Source organism: Salvelinus alpinus, chromosome 5, assembly GCF_045679555.1.
Source record: "Salvelinus alpinus chromosome 5, SLU_Salpinus.1, whole genome shotgun sequence".
In the NCBI taxonomy this organism is placed as follows: domain Eukaryota; kingdom Metazoa; phylum Chordata; class Actinopteri; order Salmoniformes; family Salmonidae; genus Salvelinus; species Salvelinus alpinus.
The window spans coordinates 61686635-61708334 of record NC_092090.1 but is presented as its reverse complement, the minus strand read 5'-3'; the positions used below and the strand labels follow the sequence as shown (position 1 = coordinate 61708334).

The window sequence follows — 21700 nt, the reverse complement described above, 5'->3', positions numbered from 1 at the left end:
CCCTCTGGAACTGGATCCTGGACTTCCTGTTGGGCCGCCCCCCAGGTGGTAAGGGTAGGCAATGCCACAGTGATCCTCAACACAGGGGCCCCTCAGGGGTGCGTGTTTAGTCCCCTCCTGTACTCCCTGTTCACCCACAACTGGGTGGTCAAGCACAACTCCAACACCATCATTAAGTTTGCCGATGACAACAGTTGTGGGCTTGATCACCGACCACGATGACAGAGCCTATAGGAAGGAGGTCAGAGACTTAGCAGTGTGGTGCCAGGACAACAACCTCTCCCTCAACTTGATCAAAACAAAGGAGATGATCGTGGACTACAGAAAAAGGAGGGCCAAGCACGCCCCCATTCTCATCGACAGGCCTGTAGTGGAGCAGGTCGAGAGCTTCAAGTTCCTTGGTGTCCACATCACCAACAACCTATCATGGTCCAAACACACCAAGAAAGTCGTGAAGAGATAACGACAACGCCTATTCCCCCTCAGGAGACTGAAAAGATTTGTCATGGGTCCTCATATCCTCAAAAAGTTCTACAGCTGCACCATCGAGAGCATCCTGACTGGTTGCATCACTGCCTAGTGTGGCAACTGCTCGGCCTCTGACCGCAAGGAGCTACAGAGAGTAGAGCGTACAGCCCAGTACATCACTGGGGTCAAGCTTCCTGCCATCCAGGACCTCTATACCAGACGATGTCAGAGGAAGGACCTAAAAATTGCTAGCTACCCTAGTCATAGACTCTCTTCTACCACACGGCAAGTGGTACCAGAGCGCCACGTCTAAGTTCAAAAGGCTCCTTAACAGCTTCTACCCCCAAGCCATAAGACTGCTGAACAGTTCATCAAATGGCTATCCGGACTATTTGCATTGACCCCCTCTGTTTTTTTTACGCTGCTGCTACTCGCTGTTTATTATCTATGCATAGTCACTTTACCTCTACCTACATGTACATATTACCTCAATTACCTTGACTGACCTGTACCCCCCGCACATTGACTCATTACCGGTGCCCTCTGTATATAGGCTCATTATTGTTATTTTATTGTGTTCATTTCTTTTTACTTTAGTTTATTTAGTAAATATTTTCCTAACTATTATTTTTCTTATTTAAATTTTATTGTTGTTTAAGGGCTTGTAAGTAAGCATTTCATGGTAAGGTCTACACATGTATTCGGCGCCTGTGACAAATAACATTTGATTTGATAACACATCGATAATTTTCAAAATATATTCACTTACTTTAATAGGTTCTCCCACTGCCTCCATTTTCTGGGTCCTTCGAAAAACGAAATAATGGGCAATCTTTCAGAAGTTTCCGTTGGTAGCAAAACCCAGCCAGATATATGGACAATTGGAGGACTTCCACCATACTGACTCTGGTCTCCCAACATGGCGACGGGTGTGGTTGCTAGGTGATTTTTTTACGCAACTGCAACCACTCTGTAGATAATTGGCAAGCAGCATGACTTGGTTTGAGGGCAGGAGGGTTAACTGTCCTGTTGAGTAACAATCCAATTTTCGAACAGTGAGTGCATTCTGACATGACACGCTTAAAGAAAAACACACTGGGGGTTCCATTAAAGGTATTTGGAACTCACACACTGAGACTTCATCTTTCTTTTCAAGTGAAAAGCCGAGGATGAGGTATGGGTTGTGTACGTAATATTTACATGTTTGTAAAGGAAACCTGAAATATGAAATATGTCTCTGTAATGTACGTACATCATCAAGATGAAGTGAACAATAATATATGCCATAGGTCTATGTCTATAAGTTGGACAGGCTGAGGGAACAGTGTTAGGCGACACCCTGTTTTCTGGACAGGAACGAAGCAGGCAGAGAGAAATAGAGAGAGAGAGAGCGAGAGAGAGAGAGAGAGCGAGAGCGATGAGACCCACTGAACACCAGATACACAGAAGGAGGAGAGTAAACAGGTGTTAAAAGTAAGTGCCAACATACACGCACACTCCGACACATAAATTCACACTGCTTGCTTCAGGACATTGGAAAAATTGGAACTCGATACAAGACATGTGTTACCAACCACTCTTAAAGGGACAATCCTTAGTTGCTATATTGATTTTTGGACTTATAAATTAATGATATGTACCTATTGATTCTTGAAGAATAAAACTTATGCCTCATGAGTTTAGTTAAACTGTTGCAGTTGCACCCTATCAGAACCCAAAATAAGTTTGTAAATGTAATCACACACTGCCGTGTACAGCCTCAAAACAGGATTACAACTATAAATGTTGATGTCATGGATGGTCAGTCCCTGGATCCATAGATATGCCTATGAATTCGAGTGGTTATATTTCTCCAGCACCATCCCTTTACAGAAACAGTGCCGGGGAGTGTGATTTGTATTGTGTCAACTGCTGATTGCCACTTTAAACAGCTCACACACATACACAAACAATGAATCTCTTGTTCCCCATATGTCCATAACAAAACAAACCCCAGTGTACACAAAGAAAAGCTCTACAAAAACAACCAACAAACCTCTTAAGAAGAAAAAGAGAGTCCTCTATTGGTTCTCTGGGCATCCATTTCCATCCAAGGTTGAAAATCAATCAAACTTGTCAATGTTTACACCGTGTCACTATGTTCACAAACTACTATCTGCACGTACACAACTTCTTATTCTGAAAAGTGGACACCAACCTGTTAAAAGGAATTGATCAGGAAGAAGTAGGTTTTATGGTAGAACCCCAAACCATTTGGTGAATGTATTTGTCCATGGTTAAAAGAGCTACAGTTGAAGTCGGAAGTTTGCATTCACCTTAGCCAAATACATTTAAACTCAGTTTTTCACAATTCCTGACATTTAATCCCAGTAAAAAGTCCCTGTCTTAAGTCAGTTAGGATCACCACTTCATTTTAAGAAAGTGAAATGTCAGAGTAATGGTAGAGAGAATTATTTATTTCAGCTTTGTGTCCCAGTGGGTCAGAAGTTTACATACACTCAATTAATATTTGGTGGCATTGCCTTACCATTTTTTTTTTTTTAACTTGGGTAAAACGTTTTGGGTAGCCTTCCACAAGCTTCCCACAAAAAATTGGGTGAATTTTGGCCCATTCCTCCTGACAGAGCTGGTGTAACTGAGTCAGGTTTGTAGGCCTCCTTGCTCGCACACGCTTTTTCAGTTCTGCCCACAAATTTTCTATAGGATTGAGGTCAGGGCTTTGTTATGGCCACTCCAATACCTTTACTTTGTTGTCCTTAAGCCATTTTGCCACAACGTTGGAAGTATGCTTGGGGTCATTATCCATTTGGAAGACCCATTTAGGACCAAGCTTTAACTTCCTGACTGATGTCTTGAGATGTTGATTCAATATATCCACAGAAATTTCCTCCCTCATGACGCCATCTATTTTGTGAAGTGCACCAGTCCCTCCTGCAGCAAAGCACCCCCACATGATGCTGCCACCCCCATGATTCACGGTTGGGATGGTGTTCTTCAGCTTGCAAGCCTCCCCCTTTTTCCTCCAAATATAACAATGGCCATTAAGGCCAAACAGTTCTATTTTTGTTTCATCCGACCAGAGGACATTTCTCCAAAAAGTACAATCTTTGTCCCCATGTGCAGTTGCAAACCATAGTCTGTTTATTTTATGGCAGTTTTGGAGCAGTGGCTTCTTCCTTGCTGAGCGGCCTTTCAGGTTATGTCGATATAGGACTCGTTTTACTGTGGCTATAGATACTTTTGTACCTGTTTCCTCCAGCATCTTCACAGGGTCCTTTGCGGTTGTTCTGGGATTGATTTGCACTTTTCACACCAAAGTACAGTCATTTTTAGGAGTCAGAACGTGTCTCCTTCCTGAGTGGTATGACGGCTGCGTGGTCCCATGGTGTTTATACTTGCTTACTATTGTTTGTACAGATGAACAAGGGTACCTTCAGGCGTTTGGAAATTGCTCCCAAGGATGAACCAGACTTGTGGAGGTCTACAATTTTTTTTCTGAGGTCTTGGCTGATTTCTTTTGATTTTCTTACGATGTCAAGCAAAGAGGCACTGAGTTTGAAGGTAGGCCTTGAAATACATCTACATGTACACCTCCAATTGACACGAATTATGTCAATTAGCCTATCAGAAGCTTGTAAAGCTATGGCATAATTTTCTGGAATTTTCCAAGCTGTTTAAAGGCACAGTCAACTTAGTGTATGTAAACTTCTGACCCACTGGAATTGTGATACAGCGAATTATAAGTGAAATAATCTGTCTGTAAACAATTGTTGGAAAAATGACTTGTGTCATGCACAAAGTAGATGTCCTAGCCGACTTGCCAAAACTATAGTTTGTTAACAAGAAATTTGTGGAGTGGTTGAAAAAGGAGTTTTAATGACTCCAACCTAAGTGTATGTAAACTTCTGACTTCAACTGTACATAGTTAATACTTCTATGCAAGTTTGATTCAATTGAGCCATAGGACCATTATCCCCATTCTCATTAGAAATGTGATAGCCGTAGTCTACCCGGGGTCGACTCACCGTCCCATCCAGATTAGCCAAATTAAACAGGCATACAAACACAACCACAGTTCTTGCTGAGAGTAAATATAGATACGTTGGTTGGGTTACAGTTACCCCTCTCAACACAACCACGCACACAGACACACACACAGAAATGTGCACAGTGCATACAGTACATACATGTGCTCAACCAATATTACTGGCTGACTGAGGTGGTTCTACCCTAAATGTCAGAGGTAACTAGTTTTTGTGTGGGGGTTTTGGTCATCATGAGCCAACATAAAATATTTTCACAACAGTCTATGGATGAATTGAAATTAGGTAAGGGTTAAGGTCGTTAAAACTTGGCGATTTAAACAGGAAGAACTTGAAGCTTAAGTTTAGGCATTAATTCCCACTAGTTAAGGTCAGGCCAAGGTTCAAACAGAAACAATTTTAACGAGTGCCCAGCACTGCGATTGAACCTGCGATCCTCAGAGGTGAATTGCGCAGTTTAAGCCCTTCCTATCCCCATCCACAACTCCCTAGCAAGCCGCGAGCCTTCTTGATGTAATTACAGACCAGACCGTATTCATACCACTTGACTTATTCCATTCTACAATACCCCATAATGACAAAGTGAAACTTGTTTTGAGAAATGTTAGCAAATGTATTGGGGTTTGGGGTTTTAGGCTGGGTTTCTGTACATATATATATCAGCTGATATAAGAAGGGTTATATAAATAAATTTGATTTGAAATTTGATTTGATATTGAAAATGAAATACCGAAATATATTATTTACTTAAGTATTTTGTCTCCCAGTGTCTGTTGGAAAGCAGACTGAACCAGGTTTTCCTCTAGGACTTTGCCTGTGCTTAGCTCCATTCTGTTTCTTTTTGATCCTGAGAAACTCCCCAATCCTTAATGATTACAAGCATACCCATAACATGATGCAGCCACCACTATGCTTGAAAATATGGAGAGTTTGCCCCAAACATAACACTTTGTATTCAGCACAAAAAGTGAATTGCTTTGCCACATTTTTTGAAGTATCACTTTAGTGTAAGGAGAGACGCTGGAGACGAGAAGCAGGTACAGGGAGTGAACATTTAATAACCACGGACAGGAACAGAATACAGACAGCGTCTGGACAGGGGAAACGTAAAAGACAATAATGCTGACACGGGGAACCAACGCAGGAACAGACAGATATAGATGGGGCAATCAACCAGGGGAAGGAGTCCAGGTGAGTCCAATGGGCGCTGATGCACGTAATGATGGTGACAGGTGTGCGTAATGAAGGGCAGCCTGGGTGCCAGAGAGTGCCAGAGAGGAAGCAGAGGTGACATTTTAGTGCCTTATTGCAAACAATGTTTGGAATAGTTGTATTCTGTACAGACTTCCTTCTTTTCACTCTGTCAATTAAGTTAGTATTGTGGAGTAACTACAATTTTGTCTCCTATCACAGCCATTAACCTCTAACTCTGTAGCGGTTTCCTTCCTCTCCAGCAAGTACAGCAAGTTAGGAAGGATGCCTATATCTTTGTAGTGACTGCATGTATTGATACACCATCCAAAGTGTAATTAATAACTTCACCATGCTCAAAGGGATATCCAATGTCTGCTTTTTTAATTTTTTTACCCATCTACCAATAGGTGCCCTTCTTTGCTAGGCATTGGAAAACCTCCCTGGTCTTTGTGGTTGAATCTATATTTACAATTCACTGTTCGACTGAGGGACCTTACTTATAATGTGTGGGGTACAGAGATAAGGTAATCATAATCATCATGTTAAACACTAGTCTATGCAACTTATGTGACTTGTTAAGCACATGTTTTACTCCTGAACTTATTTAGGCTTGCCATAACAAACGTGTTGAATACTTATTGAGAAGACATTTCACCTTTTCCTTTTTAATTAATTTGAAAAAATTTCTGGGTTGATTTGTCCCGTATTTCAGTCAGACATTCCGACCTGTCTCCTACAGTCAAGTTGCATTATTAAAATATCATAAGGATGTGGTACTGGTGATGTTAAACACTTCTCCAATCGTTGCTGAGATCTGATATTATGTGCAGCGCAAAACGAGACATAGACCAATGTCATAGACCTATCGTCAAGCAATCACATTTCTCAAATAATTTCGGGCTAAATTCCAGCTAAACTTTCAGAGTACAGTTGCCCAACTACTTACAAAAATCGTGCTTCTGACAAACAGCCACAAAAGTAAGTAAATAGCCATATTAGACTGAAAGATTTCAGGTAATTTCGTCAAACTTGTGAGGTATTCCATGCTGCTCATTAGTTGCTCATTCAATATACACTATATATACAAAAATATGTGCACTCCCCTTCAAATTAGTGGTCGGGTATTACAGCCACACACTTATTGCTGATAGGTGTATAAAATCAAGCTCACATCCATGCCATCTCCATAGACAAACATTGGCAAACACCTCTCCAAAAAGTCAGTTAGTAAAATTTCTACCCTGCTAGAGCTGCCCTGGGTCAAATGTAAGTGCTGTTATTGTGAAGTGGGAGAAGCAATAGCTCAGCCGCGAAGTGGTAGGCCACACAAGCTCACAGAACGGGACCGCCAAGTGCTGAAGAGCGTAAAGATCGTTTGTCATCGGTTTCAATACTCCCTACCGAGTTCCAAACTGCCTATGGAAGCAATGTCAGCACAATAACTGTTCATCAGGAGCTCCATGAAATGGGTTTCCATGGCCGAGCAGCCGCACACAAGCCTAAGATCACCATTCGCAATGCTAAGCGTCGCCTGGAATGGTGTAAAAATGAGTGGTGTAAAGCTTACCACCATTGGACTCTGGAGCAATGGAAACACGTTCTCTGGAGTGATGAATCACGCTTCACCATTTGGCCGTCCAACGGACTAATCTGGGTTTGGCAGATGCCAGGAGAACGCTACCTGCCTGAATGCATAGTGTAAAGTTTAGTGGAGGAGGAAAAATGGTCTGAGGCTGTTTGTCATGGTTCGGGCTAGACCACTTAGTTCCAGTGAAGGGAAATCTTAACGCTACAGCATACAACGACATTGTACACGATTCTGTGCTTCCTACTTTGTGGGGAAAGGCCCTATCCTGTTTCAGCAAGACAATGTCCCCATGCACGCAGTGAGGTCCATACAGAAATGGTTTGTCGAGCTCGGTGTGGAAGAACTTGACTGTCCTGCACAGAGCCTTGACTTCAACCCCATCAAACACCTTTGGGATGAATTGGAACGCCGACTGCGAGCCAGGCCTAATCGCCCAACATCAGCGCCCGACCTCACTAATGCTCGTGGCTGAACGGAAACAAGTGCCCGCAGCAATGTTCCAACATCTAGTGGAAAGCCTTCCCACTAGAGTGGAGGCTGTTATAGCAGCAAAGGGGGGACCAACTCCATATTAATGCCCATGATTTTGGAATGAGATGTTCGACTTTTGGTTATGTAGTGTATTTTCTGCTGCTAGTCTCACTTCTTCACCTGAGACGGAAATGTTTCCTCGGCCAAATATTCCCAGATTTGCATAAAACAGCCATACATGTGGTCTCTCATTTCTGCATGAACAAATTTGGCGTGAGGCAACAGAGTAGGCTACGGACGCTTCAATTAGCTCGTTTGGTGCAGTGGGAGTAGGGCTGTAGCGCTGCCGGAGCTCACCGGAGCATTGCTCTGCCACTTCACAGAATGGTGCTCGTTTAGTAAAGTTAGATCAAAGCTGAATCAATGTCTTGGAAGATCACACAATGATTCATTTATATTCTACATAACATAACCAAATATAATAGCATAGTATAACTGTCACACCAAAAACACCACCTTAGTAATTTCTTCTGAGATTTTAGGATGGTTAGCTGAATAGTCCCCCAAAAATTATATTGCGGCCAAAACTCAACAGCGCACACCTCCAGGCAGAATTTGTTTGGATTGAAACAAAATACAGGAAGGCTGTATAGTTTGTTGACACCATCTGCTCTAATGTTCTTTCAAGCGGTAAATCGGTGGCCAATGCTGGTTGTAATTGAGATCAGCTGTGCTGGTGATGTTAGTGTGCATTGACCGTTTAAACGAGGAATCAGAATCAGCTGGTGATAATCTAGTGGCCATATATGGTTGCAATAGGTGTGAGGGAAAAATTATGTATTCACCTTATTTGTTGGCTATGTAACAATTATTTACTTAACGAACAGTAAGATATTTCTGTCCTGCTAATGCTGTGTTTCATGGTCTCCACTCTAGCACTCTGCAGCTTGTCTGGATGTTGAGGACATGGGTTCTACTAGAGACAGCTTTAAGCTGACAATTGATTTGTGTTGGTGATAAAAACCTAAAAGCTAGCATTCTATAGACAAGATGTGGTGTGTGTAACTAGAGATAGAGAGAGCCTGGAAGAGTCTTAATAGGGGGGCGCTGTTTTCACTTTGGAAAAAATTGTGCCCAAATTAAACGGCCTCGTACTCTGTTCTAGATCATACAATATGCATAGTATTATTACTATTGGATAGAAAACACTCTGAAGTTTCTAAAACTGTTTGAATTATATCTGTGAGTAAAACAGAACTCATTTGGCAGCAAACTTCCAGACAGGAAGTGAAAATTCTGAAAAAGGGGCTCTGTGTCAGGGCCTGCCTATTCAACTGGCTTATATTTATTGATCTGTATGCATTTCATCTGCCTTCCACTAGATGTCAACAGGCAGTAGAAGGTTGAATGGGGTGTCTAGCTTGATGTGGGGCCGAATAAGAGCTTTTGGAGTGACAGGTCCGCTCTTTTGTTAGTTTTCAACTGCGCGCCGGGGAACCTCACATTGTCTTCTGAAAAGCGTTCGGTATACACGACGAATTGCTCCGGCTCTGATTTTATTTGATACATATCAGAAAAACATCATAAAGTAGGATTTTTCAACCGAGTTTGACCAGTTTATTCAACGTTTATTGGGACTTTTGGAATTTTTCGTTCCATGCGCCAAGATTTCTTGGACACGTGAGCTCCGCATGGCTAGCCAAAGTTGCTAATTCGACAGAAGAAATGGACATTCTAAAACCAAACAACGATTTATTCTGGACCTAGGACTCCTTGCACAACATTCTAATGGAAGATCAACAAAAGTAAGAGAATATTTATGATGTTATTTCGTATTTTTGTGTAATATGTTGGCTCCAACACGGCGGAGAATAAGTGAGCGCTGTCTCACAATAATGCATGCTGTATGTTGTAGTGAAGTTATTTTTCAAAAAATCTAACACAGCGGTTGCATTAAGAACCAGTGTATCTTTCATTTGCTGTACAACATGTATTTTTTAGTAAAGTTTATGATGAGTTCTTTGGTTAGATTAGGTGACTGTCCAAAATATCTCCGGACATTTTGGTGAATTGTTGCTACGTATTCACAATGTATATCCACGATTTGCAGCTCTAAATATGCACATTTTCGAACAAAACATAAATGTATTGTATAACATGATGTTATAAGACTGTCATCTGATGAAGTTGTTCAAGGTTAGTGATTAATTTTCTCTCTATTTCTGGGTTTTGTGAAAGCTACCTATGCGGTGGAAACATGGTGAAAACATGGCGTTGTGTGTTTGGCTATTGTGGTTAGCTAATATAAATACATAGTGTTTTCGCTGTAAAACATTTTAAAAATCGGAAATGATGGCTGGATTCACAAGATGTTTATCTTTCATTTGCTGTATTGGACTTGTGATTTCATTAAATTATATTATATGATATCCCTGTCCCGTTAGGCTAGGCTAGTCAGCTTTTTTGATGAGGATGCTCCCGGATCCGGGATGGGTAGCACTGAAAGGTTAAGAACAATGCCTCATTGTCTCATCATCCTGGCATCTGAGAAACTAAGTTTTTTTTTTTTTTTTTTTTTTTTTATAATTTTATCCCCTTTTCTCCCCAATTTTTCGTGGTATCCAATCGCTAGTAATTACTATCTTGTCTCATCGCTACAACTCCCGTACGGGCTCGGGAGAGACGAAGGTCGAAAGTCATGCGTCCTCCGAAGCACAACCCAACCAGCCGCACTGCTTCTTAACACAGCGCGCCTCCAACCCGGAAGCCAGCCGCACCAATGTGTCGGAGGAAACACCGTGCACCCGCCCCCCTCAGTTAGCGCGCACTGCGCCCGGCCCGCCACAGGAGTCGCTGGAGCGCGATGAGACAAGGATATCCCTACCGGCCAAACCCTCCCTAACCCGGACGACGCTAAGCCAATTGTGCGTCGCCCCACGGACCTCCCGGTCGCGGCCGGCTGCGACAGAGCCTGGGCGCGAACCCAGACTCTGGTGGCGCAGCATAGCACTGCGATGCAGTGCCCTAGACCACTGCGCCACCCGGGAGGCCCTAGAAACTAAGTTAAAGACCATCCTGTGTAGATAACCAAGGTGGCTTATGGGAAGGTTAGAAGTGACTGACTAAGCAATCTTGGTATCAGCTATATAAAAACTGTGCATCCTCTGTAAAGGCTAGACTCTCAGCCTAACAGTCAGTCAAGACTGGTGGGCTGACGGTCTCATTATTGCAATAGTTCATCGATATTAAATAAAGATGATTGTTTGAAGAAATTACAGAGACCAAGCTTCTCTCAGTACTGAATTTCCACGGCATAGGCCCTAGAGTTTTCTATACAAAACATACCCATATAAAAAAATACTATAGTATTCACTGTAGTGTTTTTGCAGACTGTAGTATTTAATGTAGTATACTGTAGTATTTACAGTTAACTATAGTATAAATACTGTAGTAAAAGAAAACTGTAGTATATACTATAGTAATTCATGCAATGTGGTATACTGTAGTATTTACTGTAGTGTTTTTGCATATTTACTGTAGTGTTTGTGTTTTATTATCATTGACATAGAATTGGAGGCTTTCTCCTTCAGAGCAAATATTTCATAACCTGCAGGTAGGACTGGGGTCTGAATGGATAGTTCAGCGCTTCTGCTCTTTTCTATAACCTGTAGGGAACACAATTTGGTCTATACTTGGCATGTAGGTTTCTCAATTATTAATGGCACAAATTGCAATATGGGGGAGGCAATGGGCAGGGTATATGCAAATCGAATCAAATCAAAGTTTGTCAGGTGCGCCGAATACAACAGGTGAAATGCTTACAGTGAAATGCTTACTTACAGGCTCTAACCAATAGTGCAAAAAAGGTATTAGGTGAACAATAGGTAAGTAAAGAAATAAAAACAACAGTAAAAAGACTGAAAAATAACAGTAGCGAGGCTATATACAGTAGTGAGGCTATAAAAGTAGCGAGGCTACATACAGACACCCGTTAGTCGGGCTGATTGAGGTAGTATGTACATGTAGATATGGTTAAAGTGACTATGCATATATGATGAAAAGAGGGGTTGGCGGGTGGTGGATGGCGGGACACAATTCAGATAGCCCGGTTAGCCAATGTGCGGGAGCACTGGTTGGTCGGGCCAATTGAGGTAGTATGTACATGAATGTATAGTTAAAGTGACTATGCATATATGATAAACAGAGAGTAGCAGCAGCGTAAAAGAGGGTGTGGGGGGGGCACACAGTGCAAATAGTCCGGGTAGCCATTTGATTACCTGTTCAGGAGTCTTATGGCTTAGGGGTAAAAACTGTTGAGAAGCCTTTTTGTCCTAGACTTGGCACTCCGGTACCGCTTGCCATGCGGTAGTAGAGAGAACAGTCTATGACTGGGGTGGCTGGGGTATTTGACCATTTTTGGGGCTATGGCCAAGTGTAGTGTTTTTGCAGACTGCAGTGTTTCTGTAACGGCAGCCTTCCTCCTCTTCACGTGAAGAGAAGGTGTAGCAAGGATCGGACAAACACGCAGCGTAGCCAGTGCTCAACATGTTTAATACGAAACTGTGAACACTTACAAATAACAAAATAATAAATGTGGCAAACCGATAGAGCCCTATCTGGTGCAGAGAAAACACAAAGACAGGAAACAACCACCCACAAACCCCAACACAAAACAAGCCACCTATATATGATTCTCAATCAGAGACAACACAAAACACCTGCCTCTGATTGAGAACCATATCAGGCCAAACATAGAAACAGACAAACTAGACACACAACATAGAATGCCCACCCAGCTCACGTCCTGACCAACACTAAAACAAGCAAAACACACAAGAACTATGGTCAGAACGTGACAGTACCCCCCTCCTGAGGTGCGGACTCCGAACGCACCCCCTAGGGGAGGGTCTGGGTGGGCATCTGTCCGCGGTGGCGGCTCCGGCGCTGGACGAGGACACCACTCCACCATTTGTCTTTGTCCCCCTCCTTAGCGTCCTTTGAGTGGCGACCCTCGCCGCCGACCTTGGCCTAGGAACCTTCTCAAAGGGCCCCATCAGACTGAGGAGACAGCCCCGAACCGAGAGGTAGCTTAGGACAGAGAGGTAGCTTAGGACAGAGAGGTAGCTCAGGACAGAGAGATAGCTCCGGACGACTGGCAGCTCCGGACTGAATGGCAGCTCCGGACTGGAGGGCAGCTCATGACTGGAGGGCAGCTCATGACTGGAGGGCAGCTCATGACTGGAGGGCAGCTCATGACTGGAGGGCAGCTCATGACTGGAGGGCAGCTCATGACTGGAAGGCAGCTCATGACTGGCGGGCGGCTCTGGCGGCTCCTGACTGGCTGGCGGCTCTGGCGGCTCCTAACTGGCTGGCGGCTCTGGCGGCTCCTGACTGGCTGGCGGCTCTGGCGGCTCCTGACTGGCTGGCGGCTCCTGACTGGCTGGCGGCTCTGGCGGCTCCTGACTGGCTGGCGGCTCTGGCGGCTCCTGACTGGCTGGCGGCTCTGGCGGCTCTGGGCAGGCGGGCAGCTCAGATGGCGCTGGGCAGGCGGGCAGCTCAGATGGCGCTGGGCAGGCGGGCAGCTCAGATGGCGCTGGGCAGACGGGCAGCTCAGACGGCGCTGGGCAGACGGGCAGCTCTGACCTGCTGAGGCGCACAGTAGGCCTGGTGCGTGGTGCCGGAACTGGTGGTACCGGACTGGAGACACGCACCATTAGGCGAGTGCGGGGAGCAGGAACAGGGCACACTGGACTCTCAAGGCGCACTATAGGCCTGATGCGTGGTACCGGCACTGGTGGTACCGGGCTGAGGGCACGCACCTCAGGGCGAGTGCGGGGAGAAGGAACAGTGCGTACAGGGCTCTGGAGACGCACAGGAGGCTTGGTGCGTGGTGCCGGAACTGCTGGTACCGGGCTGGAGACACGCACCACAGGGAGAGTGCGTGGAGGAGGAACAGAGTTCTGGAGACGCACAGGAAGCCTGGTGCGTGGTGTTGGCACCGATGGTACTGGGCTGAGGGCACGCACCTCAAGGCGAGTGCGGGGTGCTGGAACTGGAGAGCTGGTGCATGGGGCTGCCACAGGAGAGCTGGTGCGCTGAGCTGGCACAGGACGTGCAGGGCTAGGAAGGCGCACAGGAGGCCTGGTGCGTGAGGCTGGCACAGTCTTCACCAGACGGCTAGCCCGCACCTCAGGACGAGTATGGAGAGCTGACTCAGGTGACATCAAATCCCCGACATGCTCCATCGAGCGGATGTCGTGCCTCATGCACCAAACCAGCAAATCCCTAATTTCTCTCTCCTCCAATTTCCCCATTAGATCCTTCACAGTCTCTACTTCGCTCACCTCCAATACCGCCCTCACCGGCTCTGGTTCCATCCTTGGCTCCTTACGGTAAGCAGGGGGAGTTGGCTCAAGTCTCCTACTTGACCCAGCTACACCCCCTTTTAGCCACCCCCCAAGAATTTTTTTGGGGAGCCTCTCGGGCTTCCAGCCGCTCTGCCTTGCTAGCGCCTCATAATGCCGCCTCTCTGCTTTTGCTGCCTCCAGCTCTGCTTTGGCGCGGCGACATTCCTCTGGCTCTGCCCAGGGTTCTTTTCCGTCCAGCTCGTCCTCCCATGTCCATTCCTGAACTCGCTGCTGCTGCTGCCCGTAGCCACGCTGCTTGGTCCGAGATAGGTGGGTGGGTTCTGTAACGGCAGCCTTCCTCCTCTTCACGTGAAGAGAAGGTGTAGCAAGGATCGGACCAACACGCAGCGTAGCCAGTGCTCAACATGTTTTTTTTATTTTTTTTATTTTTTTATTTATTATAAATTTTATCCCATTTTCTCCCCAATTTTTGTGGTATCCAATCGCTAGTAATTACTATCTTGTCTCATCGCTACAACTGCCGTACGGGCTCGGGAGAGACAGGAGAGACGAAGCCATGCGAAAGCCATGCGTCCTCCGAAGCACCACCCAACCAAGCCGCACTGCTTCTTAACACAGCGCACCTCCAACCCGGAAGCCAGCCGCACCAATGTGTCGGAGGAAACACTGTGTACCTGGCCCCCTTGATTAGCGCGCACTGCGCCGGGCCCGCCACAGGAGTAGCTGGAGTGCGATGAGACAAGGATATCCCTACCGGCCAAACCCTCCCTAACCCGGACGACGCTATGCCAATTGTGCGTCGCCCCACGGACCTCCCGGTCGCGGCCGGCTGCGACAGAGCCTGGGCGCGAACCCAGAGACTCTGGTGGCGCAGCTAGCACTGCGATGCAGTGCCCTAGACCACTGCGCCACCCGGGAGGCTGTGCTCAACATGTTTAATACGAAACTGTGAACACTTACAAATAACAAAATAATAAATGTGGCAAACCGATACAGCCCTATCTGGTGCAGAGAAAACACAAAGACAGTAAGAACTGTAGTAAGAACTGTAGTAAGAACTGTAGTATCCTACAGTAAACTGTCAAATTTTTTCATGTGGGTACTTATTATTTCTCTTACAGGTTGGGGTAAAAACGGGACCTTTTTTAGGACTAGAAGCACACGTGCGCCCGCACACACACACACACAGACACACCATCATCATGACTTCAGAAGGCTGCTGAAGGGAAAGATTGGGGTCTGTAAGTTAGGAGTCTGTGTTTGCTCCCACTATCAGCAGCTGTTCTTTGTGTACAGATGTTTCACGGTTGTTGAGGAACACTGGCCAGTTGGCCATCGCACAGCCGTCGTTGGCAACCAATCAAACGAATACAGAACTCTGTGGTTCCCGGAGAATGCTCAGCCTATGACAGAGTCCCAAATGACACCCTATTCCCCAGAGGGCTCTGGTCAAAAGCACTGCACTACAGTATAGGGTATAAGTTGCCATTTGGTACACAGCCTCTGTTTGAGGACCAGTTATCTAGATAGTATCAGTAGTTTTTGTAAACTGGAAGCGATAAAAGTGTTTGCAGCAGTTACGGGGGGGCAGCCTATTCCCAGGGGAACTAAGGACCACAGGTTAACGACAGACACTAGCATTAAACTATTTGTGCATCATTTTAGGTAACCCAGTTGCAAGGGGGTGCATATTCTTAACACTTCAGTAATGCATGTCAAGAACTCAAAACCAGAGAAAGCTCACTAGTGACCATTTCAAAATTAAGGAAAAAAACAGTAGTACGCACTGGACTTATGATTCTCGTTATATAGCCAATAAGCAAACTTTTGAAATGGTTAAAATGACATGTTCTACATGTTTTGTCACCTGTCTGAAGCGTATCCATACCCGCATCTAACGTTCGAAAAGTCCAGAAACAAAGTGAGGCTTAGTTTCATTCCATAGTCCACACCCATGTACCAGTGTGAGAGGAGAGAGATTCCTGTGTGGGATCTCTCTCCTCTCTCCTTCCAAAGACGTGTTCAACTCATTGAATACTCATCAGCTGGCCAACAGAGACTCATAACTTGGGCTCTGGGCAGAGGAGGAGAAAAGGAGGAGAATAGGAGAAAAGGCAGAGGAGAGAATTGAGGACTACCTATGGAAGTGAGTCCTGTTAAACCACTACCAGACAGGCACAGAGAGAGACATTCTAGATCACTCAGATTGACGCACCATTGTGTGGGGGAACAGTTTCTACAAACAGACTGGCCAAGAGCTGTTCACTTTAACCCACTTCCAATGGACAGAGTCCATTTGCGCAGCAGCCAGTGCATCGAAAGTACATCGCACCACTGCGGGTACAGCCCTCTCTGTTACTCCATATTCTGAACTCAGAGACTGGGAGCATAGTTTAACAAACACTGTGGTAACAAAATATGGCCAATTGGACATTCCTGAAATATGGTCCCTGCGATTGCACCATTCAGGAGACACACCATTTACATGGTTATTAAACCAAAACAATTGCGGTTCCCCTCTTTTCACTCATGATTTATTTTGTTTATATTGGTTTTACATATTTTTTGTCCTAGAGTAGTAGTGGTTATTAAACCTATATTTAATGCATGTCTTCTCGGGCTGTATGGGGGGTCAACATGTAGCCCATCATGTCGATCTGTCCCTGTCACAGCCCAGTCCACTTTCACTACTGATCAGATGCGGTTTGACTGGCTAGAAAAGAAAAGGCTGCTGTATGCTCAACCACCCACCTTTTCCAATGTGTGCAAATACAGGACTCTGCAACTGATGCGTGACATAACATTCGATAACAAGTGTCAATGCCATGTACTATGCAATATTGAATTAAACAAGAAAAGGACACCGATTCACGTGTTGCAGATTTTAAACAAAAAAAAAGAGCAAGAGATCTGATTGAGAGAAAAATTGTATTGTGTTATACTGTGTATGAGATGACTGTGAGAGCTGAATGTCAGTAACAGTGAGATACAATATGAGTGTCATATGTTTTAACACATCACTCTCTCATGTGGTAACAATGACATGAGACAGTGTGTGAGGCGAGTAGTAGCAGCCTACCTGATGATGTCACAGCAGACAGCCAACCCAGGGAGGGGAAGAGGAGGAGAAAGGATGGAGACGCCATGGCGGGGGCTTCACTTTGCTGGAGAGAGAGGGGGGAGAGAGAAAGAGAAGGATAATCGTCATCGATGACATCTCCTTGTGAAATATTATGCCAATATCTCTACCCAGCGCTCTCTCTCACTTTCCCTCCCCATCCCTCTCTCTCTCTCCCCCTTCTCTGCCCTGTTAGCACAAACTGTGACTGCCATTTATTTTCAGCTGGCCAATGTGAAACCTAACCCCAGACAACACATATTTAACCTCCAAATAGCTACTGAGACGCTTCATGCTACTGTGCACAAGATATGTCAGACCATGTGTTTGTGTTGTGTGTGTGTGTCCTTAATATCAGAGGTATAACTTACGTGCATATGGAATGGTTCTCTCTCAGGCTATATGCATTGATTGTACAGATGTAAGATCTTCATTTGAGACAGTTTGCTACAGCAGGAAAATAATCCTGTAGCAACAGGAAATGTGAATTATGTGGATTATAATTAATGGAAATGTATGGGGTTGATACATTTTTCGTGAGGGAAAATTAAGTCTGACATTTTAAAGTGGAAATTACAAACTTTAGAAGCCTTTTTAATCCTTGAATACATTACAAGTTGGCATTTCCTGCTGTTCAGGAAAATTCTCAGCCACAAAAGAGTGATCAAATTTAGAGCCTTCTGAACAAAACCACTATTGTTTTCATTACGTTTCACTGTTCCGACCAGCGTAATAAAGTTCTGAACCGCTTAGAACCAAAACAAAAGTACCAGTTTATATCGCTGACATTCTGTTCCTTTTTTGACCTGTGAAATCGACATTGTTTTTACATTTAGATCATTAAATTACTCCACCAATCAGTGGGGATAGAGCAGCTTGCTACTGACCGGGTAAGCTTGTTTACAAGTGTACTGTAGGGCGCAAGCTGCGACAGAAATTTTGCGGGTGGGGAGAGAGAGAAAGAGAGGGGTGGACATGGAGGAGGGTTGGCTTGAAGTGCTGGGCATCATGATATGACGCGCATTATAATGTATTTAAGATATTAGGAGAAGGCCTATCATTACTTCACTGAATTACAAAGCTAATTATAACGAGCAGCTAAGATACCTACTACTGTTAATATGGAGAAACTTTGAACATGAGTTGCCTCAACGCCCTGGACAAGAGCAAGCTAACAAGCTTGTGTGTGGGGCAGCGGTACCAGAATTCAAAACATGTCTAACCTTTTTTTAGATAATAACTACATCTGGCCCTTCTTTGGACACTGTGTTAACAAACCTCCAAACAAGCTTCAACGCCATACAACACTCCTTCTGTGGCCTCCAACTGCTCTTAAATGCTAGTAAAATGAAATGCATGCTCTTCAACCGATCGCTGCCCACACCTGCACGCCCGACTAGCATCACTACTCTGGACGGTTCTGACTTAGAATATGTGGACAATTACAAATACCTAGGTGTCTGGCTAGACTGTAAACTCTCCTTCCAGACTCACATTAAGCATCTCCAATCCAAAGTTAAATTGAGAATTGGCTTCCTATTTCGCAACAAAGCCTCCTTCACTCATGCTGCCAAACATACCCTCGTAAAACTGACTCTCCTACTGATCCTTGACTTCGTCAATGTCATTTGCAAAATAGCCTCCAACACTCTACTCAGCAAATTGGATGCAGTCTATCACAGTGCCATCCGTTTTGTCACCAAAGCCCCATATACTACCCACCACTGCGACCTGTATGCTCTCGTTGGTTGGTCCTCGCAACACATTCGTCGCCAAACCCACTGGCTCGAGGTCATCTATAAAAGTCTTTGCTAGGTAAAGCTCCGTCTTATCTCAGCTCACTAGTCACCATTGCAACACCCACCCGTAGCACGTGCTCCAGCAGGTATATTTCACTGGTCATCCCCAAAGCCAACACCTCATTTGGCCGCCTTTCCTTTCAGTTCTCTGCTTCCAATGACTGGAACGAATTGCAAAAATCACTGAAGTTGGAGACTTATATCTCCCTCACTAGCTTTAAGCGCCAACCAACTACCTACCTCATCCCCATATTTGTTTTTCTGCTCTTTTGCACACCAGTATTTCTACTTGCACATCCTCATCTGCACATATCACTCCAGTGTCAATTGCTAAATGATAATTACTTCGCCACTATTGGCCTATTCTTTGCCTTACCTCCTTACTTCATTTGCACACACAGTATACAGATTATTCTATTGTGTTATTGACTGTACTATTGTTTATCCCATGTGTAACACTGTGTTGCTTTTGTGGCACTTTCTATTCTGGTTCGAGACAGTTTACGCTGTTCTGTGAAGGGATTTGTATACAGCATTGTATGAGATCTTCAGTTTCTTGTGAGAGAGGGAGTGTTCTGGGTTTGTTAGAAATAAGATAAGGTCGTCCGCAAAGAGTGATAATTTATGGGTATGGGGGCCCACCTCAAAGCCATGTATGTCAGGGCACGTTCTAATAGCCTCAGCCAACGGTTCGATGGCGAGGGCAAAGAGGTGGGGGCTAATTGGGCAACCTTGTCTGTTCCCCCTATAGAGAGGGAAAGAGGAGGAAGTAATCCCATTGGTAGCAATCCTAGCTTTAGGAGATTTGTAGAGTGATTTTAGAGGGATCACTCTTCTGGAACATTGTTACGAGGAGGGAGTTCTTTTGATCAGCTGAAACAGAAATACCACTTGCCTAACAGGGACTTCTTTAGCTACCTACAACTACAAAACTTTATTAGGGTGACTCTCAAGGGACAATGGAACCTACCTAAGATGTCACCTATTGAACAACTCTGCCACGCAGACCAACCACTGTTCAAGACCATTTCCCGTGTTTACGATGCTCTTATGTCAGGACTAACACTGCCTGAGCTAGATAAATCCCGACTTAGATGGGAAAAAGATCTGGGTATTGATCTTGATGAGGGTCTATGTAGTGACCTATGCAGGGATGGTGTTACATCCACATTGAACTCCAGATACAGACTGATCCAGTTTAATTTCCTCCATCAGCTCTATATCACCCCATCTAGACTGCACAAGTTCAACCCTGATATCTCCTCCCTATGTTTTAGATGTGGCTCAGATGAAGGAACATTCCTTCATTCCACTTGGCAGTGATCAAAACTACACGGTTTCTGTCAGGGGGTATGCGATACCATATCCTCAATTCACGGGGTTGCATTCCCTTTAGACCTGGAGGTCTGTCTACTGGGCAACTTTACTAACACCAATCTTAGGCAAAGCCATACTATAAAGCTAACAGAAATATTGCTAGCGATTGCCAAGAAATGTATTGCCTTGAAATGGAAATTGGATTCCTCCCTGCCAGTTGCAATGTGGCTATCGGAAGTTAATAGTTGTCTCCCACTGGAGAAAATCACTTACTGCTTGAGGAATAAGTTAAAGACATTTTACAGAATTTGGCAACCTTTTATTGACTATATGGAGAATCTCCACCCACATCACATTGATTGAATCTCTATATAATCCTTATATAATGTTTCACACGTAATGTATAATATGTAGCCTACGGCAGGTGACCATATGATCCAATGTCTCATTTTTTAATTTTTTATTGTTTGTACAGTGGGGAGAACAAGTATTTGATACACTGCCGATTTTGCAGGTTTTCCTACTTACAAAGCATGTAGAGGTCTGTAATTTCTATCATGGGTACACTTCAACTATGAGAGACGGAATCTAAAACAAAAATCCAGAAAATCACATTGTATGATTTTTAAGTAATTAATTTGCATTTTATTGCATGACATAAGTATTTGATACATCAGAAAAGCAGATCTTAATATTTGGTACAGAAACCTTTGTTTGCAATTACAGAGATCATACGTTTCCTGTAGTTCTTGACCAGGTTTGCACACACTGCAGCAGGGATTTTGGCCCACTCCTCCATACAGATCTTCTCCAGATCCTTCAGGTTTCGGGGCTGTCGCTGGGCAATACGGACTTTCAGCTCCCTCCAAAGATTTTCTATTGGGTTCAGGTCTGGAGACTGGCTAGGCCACTCCAGGACCTTGAGATGCTTCTTACGGCGCCACTCCTTAGTTGCCCTGGCTGTGTGTTTCGGGTCGTTGTCATGCTGGAAGACCCAGCCACGACCCATCTTCAATGCTCTTACTGAGGGAAGGAGGTTGTTGGCCAAGATCTCGCGATACATGGCCCCATCCATCCTCCCCTCAATACGGTGCAGTCATCCTGTACCCTTTGCAGAAAAGCATCCCCAAAGAATGATGTTTCCACCTCCATGCTTCACGGTTGGGATGGTGTTCTTGGGGTTGTACTCATCCTTCTTCTTCCTCCAAACACGGCGAGTGGAGTTTAGACCAAAAAGCTCTATTCTTGTCTCATCAGACCACATGACCTTCTCCCATTCCTCCTCTGGATCATCCAGATGGTCATTGGCAAACTTCAGACGGGCCTGGACATGC

At 44.7% G+C, this 21700-nt stretch overlaps 1 protein-coding gene across 1 annotated transcript in view; it reads right to left on the bottom strand.

The window, feature by feature from the left end:
* The window catches only part of LOC139576438 (growth hormone receptor-like), an 81533-nt gene that overhangs the window by 45521 nt on the left and 14312 nt on the right, over positions 1 to 21700 (bottom strand). Inside the window, exon 2 of the mRNA XM_071402559.1 lies at positions 17212 to 17296. Coding sequence (XP_071258660.1) covers positions 17212 to 17278 — 67 coding nt within the window. The 5' untranslated portion in view covers positions 17279 to 17296. The remainder of the gene's footprint in view (positions 1 to 17211; positions 17297 to 21700) is intronic.